The sequence below is a fragment of the Myotis davidii genome, unplaced genomic scaffold (assembly GCF_000327345.1).
Source record: "Myotis davidii unplaced genomic scaffold, ASM32734v1 scaffold3578, whole genome shotgun sequence".
NCBI lineage: Eukaryota > Metazoa > Chordata > Mammalia > Chiroptera > Vespertilionidae > Myotis > Myotis davidii.
In genome coordinates this window covers 198876-201724 of record NW_006289094.1, presented here as the reverse complement: position 1 = coordinate 201724, position 2849 = coordinate 198876, and the positions used below count along the sequence as shown (strand labels likewise).

The window sequence follows — 2849 nt, the reverse complement described above, 5'->3', positions numbered from 1 at the left end:
TCCAGCCCTGCCCGCTCTCCGTCCCACGTGACCCCTGGGCCAGCACACTCCCCGCTTTCTGCCCCTGCTCAGCCCTCCGTCCTGGTCCTGCGAGTGGCGGACGTGCCCTCTGCTCAGAGCCCGCGGTGGTGCCCGCCTCTCTGGGAGGACAAGTCCCCAAGGTGCCCGCCCCCACTCCCCGCAGTCAGCCTGGCTTCCGCCTCTGCGCCCTTCACGTTCCCAGCGCGCTCCCTGCTGGGGACGGCCTGCGCCTGCGGTGTCCCCACGTCTGTCTGTTGACATCTAATCCCAGGTGTGATGGTGCCTGGAGGTGGGGCACCAGGTCATTAGGTCAAGAGCTGCCGTGAATGGGACAGCCTGGCCGGTGTGGCTCGGGGGTTGAGTGTCTGAGTGTCGACCTAGGAGCCAGGAGGTCACAGTTCGATTCCCAGGCAGGGCACAGGCCCGGGTTGTGGGCTCAACCCCCAGTGGGGTGTGTGTGTGTGTGTGTGTGTGTGTGTGCAGGAGGCAGCTGATCAACGATTCTCTCTCATCATTGATGTTTCTCTCTCTCTCTCCCTCTCCCTTCTCCTCTGAAGTCAATGAAAATATATTAAAAAGAAAAAAGAAAGCTGATTTTGGAAGGGCACCGCTGTGGGAGGGGCTTCCGGTGGCTGAGTGCTGTGGGCTGCGGGAGGGGCAGCGAGTAAACAAAGCTCGATCAGGTGCGTGTGATTGAGTGGATTCGAAACCCGCGAGAACGCTGTAACCATCCTGACTACGCCCTCTCTGTGCCTCCTGGGATCTGCTGTAAAATACAGACTCGGCTTGCAGGCCGGGGCGCTGGCTCTCCATCAGGGAGGGCAGTGTCCCACCAGACCCAGCGTTCTTCCCCTGCCTGTCTTCTCCATCCTTCACCGCCCCCTCAGGCTCCCGGACCTGGCTGCCCCTCTACCTGGACGGGGTCTCAGGAGCTGGCCCCGCCCCCAGTGTTGGGCGGGAAGCCTCGAGGGCTGCCCCTTGCTGGCCTGTCCATCAAGGGTCAGGGCTGCTTGCCGTCAGGCTGCTCCCTGAGCCTCGGTTTTCTCATCCTTGAAATGGGGGCCCCGCCCAGACAGGTGAGTTAGGTACCAAAGGGAGGCTGGCCAGGATGCCGGCCACGTGCACAGAAGCCAACACAGGAACGCGAAGGAGACTTTATTACCGGCTTGGGCTGCCCCCCACCAGCCGTCACGGCCGGCCGCCGCCGGGTCAGGCCACTGCCTTCTCCCTCTGCTGGGCTCCGTCCCAGACCTTAGACGGCGAGGGGACACCCCTGGGCCCTGCACACGGCCTCAGGGATGGCCTCCCCTGATGCCAGGACCCGCGTTCCGGGGGAGGGATGGCGACCCGCCCACCTCTGGTCAGGGGTCAGCCCTGCTTGAACCCCGTTGGCCAGGGGCAGAACCGTGGGGCCCCGGGCCCGCACCGCAGATGGAGACGGATCCGCGAAGGTGTCACTCTGCACCCAGCACACCAGTAACGGTCCACGCGTGGCAGGCGCTCAGTTATGGGGGCTCCCAGCGGCGTTGTTGGGGGTGGGGCTGCAGGGTCCCGGGAGAGGAAGGTGGTGGGGCCCAGTGGGGGTCAGGGCCCAGGGTGTGGGGGAAGGGCATGTCCCGGGCCCTGTGGAGGACCATGGAGGGGACATGCCCGTCGGTCGGGGCTTCTCCCTGCCTGCCCGGCCCCTCCTCGGATGGGAGAGCTACTCCTCGGCTGAGGGGCGTCCTCCTGGCTGCCCTGCCCGCGGGGTCTACAAGGCCGTGCTGAGCTCCTGGGGAGACGCAGGGGGGCTGTCCAGCGCCGCGTGTGTGATGACCAGGCCTGGCTTTGCTGTCCTCACCGCCTGCAGCTCCTCCAGGGACTGCTCGCTCAGCTCCACGGAGCCCAGGCTGCACATGCACAGGACAAGGGGGAGGTGGGTGGGAGGGGAGCAGGGACCAGGGCAGGGAGCAGCAGGGACGGGGGAGGGGAGGGGGGGCAAGGGAAGGGGGGCAGTGACGGGCAACTGGCCTGGGCTGAGCCAGAGGTACTCAGTGACAGAAGACGCCCATCAGGGTTGCCGGAGGCTGGGGGAGGGGGCGGGAGCTGGGAGCCAAGCCGGGGAGAGTGGGAGGGTGTTGGGAGCATTGACCCAGACCGTGCCATGGGCACCGCACCAGACGGACGTTTGGTCTGGCAGAGAGGTCGGGGCCAAGGGCTGGGGCCAGGGCTTGGAGGGGTGTCTCCAGGGGCTGTGCTCACTCAGGGCCTAGGACAGTGGTTCTCAACCTTCCTAACGTCGCGACCCTTTAATACAGTTCCTCATGCTGTGGGGACCCCCAACCATAACATTATTGTTGTTGCTACTTCATCACTGTCATGTTGCTGCTGTTAGGAATCGTCATGTAAATATCGGATATGCAGGATGTATTTTCATTGTTACACATTGAACATAATGAAAGCATAGTGATTAATCACAAAAACAATATGTCATTATAGATGTGTTTTCCGATGGTCTGAGGCGATCCTGTGAAAGGGTCGTTCGACCGCCAAAGGGGTCACGGCCCACAGGTTGAGAACCGCTGGTCTAGGGGGAGCCTCAGGTAACCCTCCACCCCCGCCCAGCTTCAGAGGTGTGTCCCCAGCACCCTTCCTGCCCCTCCCCTACCTGAGGGTCTGCAGGCGGCATCCCGGCTGCTGCAGGGCCACGCACAGGCCGGTCACCACGGGTCCCGACAGCTGGCAGCCACTGAGATCCAGGGTGGTCAGGGCGGGGCTGTGCTGTAGCAGGCCCACCAGGTACTGGAGCGCCTCCAGGAGGCCGGGCTGCTGCAGCCTGCGGAGAGGGG

At 64.2% G+C, this 2849-nt stretch overlaps 1 protein-coding gene across 1 annotated transcript in view; it reads right to left on the bottom strand.

The window, feature by feature from the left end:
* Positions 1-1709: 1709 nt before the first annotated feature.
* The window catches only part of NLRP6 (NLR family, pyrin domain containing 6), a 3199-nt gene continuing 2059 nt past the window's right edge, over positions 1710-2849 (bottom strand). The window contains exons 2-3 of the mRNA XM_006761350.2: positions 2669-2836; positions 1710-1910 (exon numbers count right to left, since the gene is read on the bottom strand). Coding sequence (XP_006761413.1) covers positions 1772-1910; positions 2669-2836 — 307 coding nt within the window. The 3' untranslated portion in view covers positions 1710-1771. The remainder of the gene's footprint in view (positions 1911-2668; positions 2837-2849) is intronic.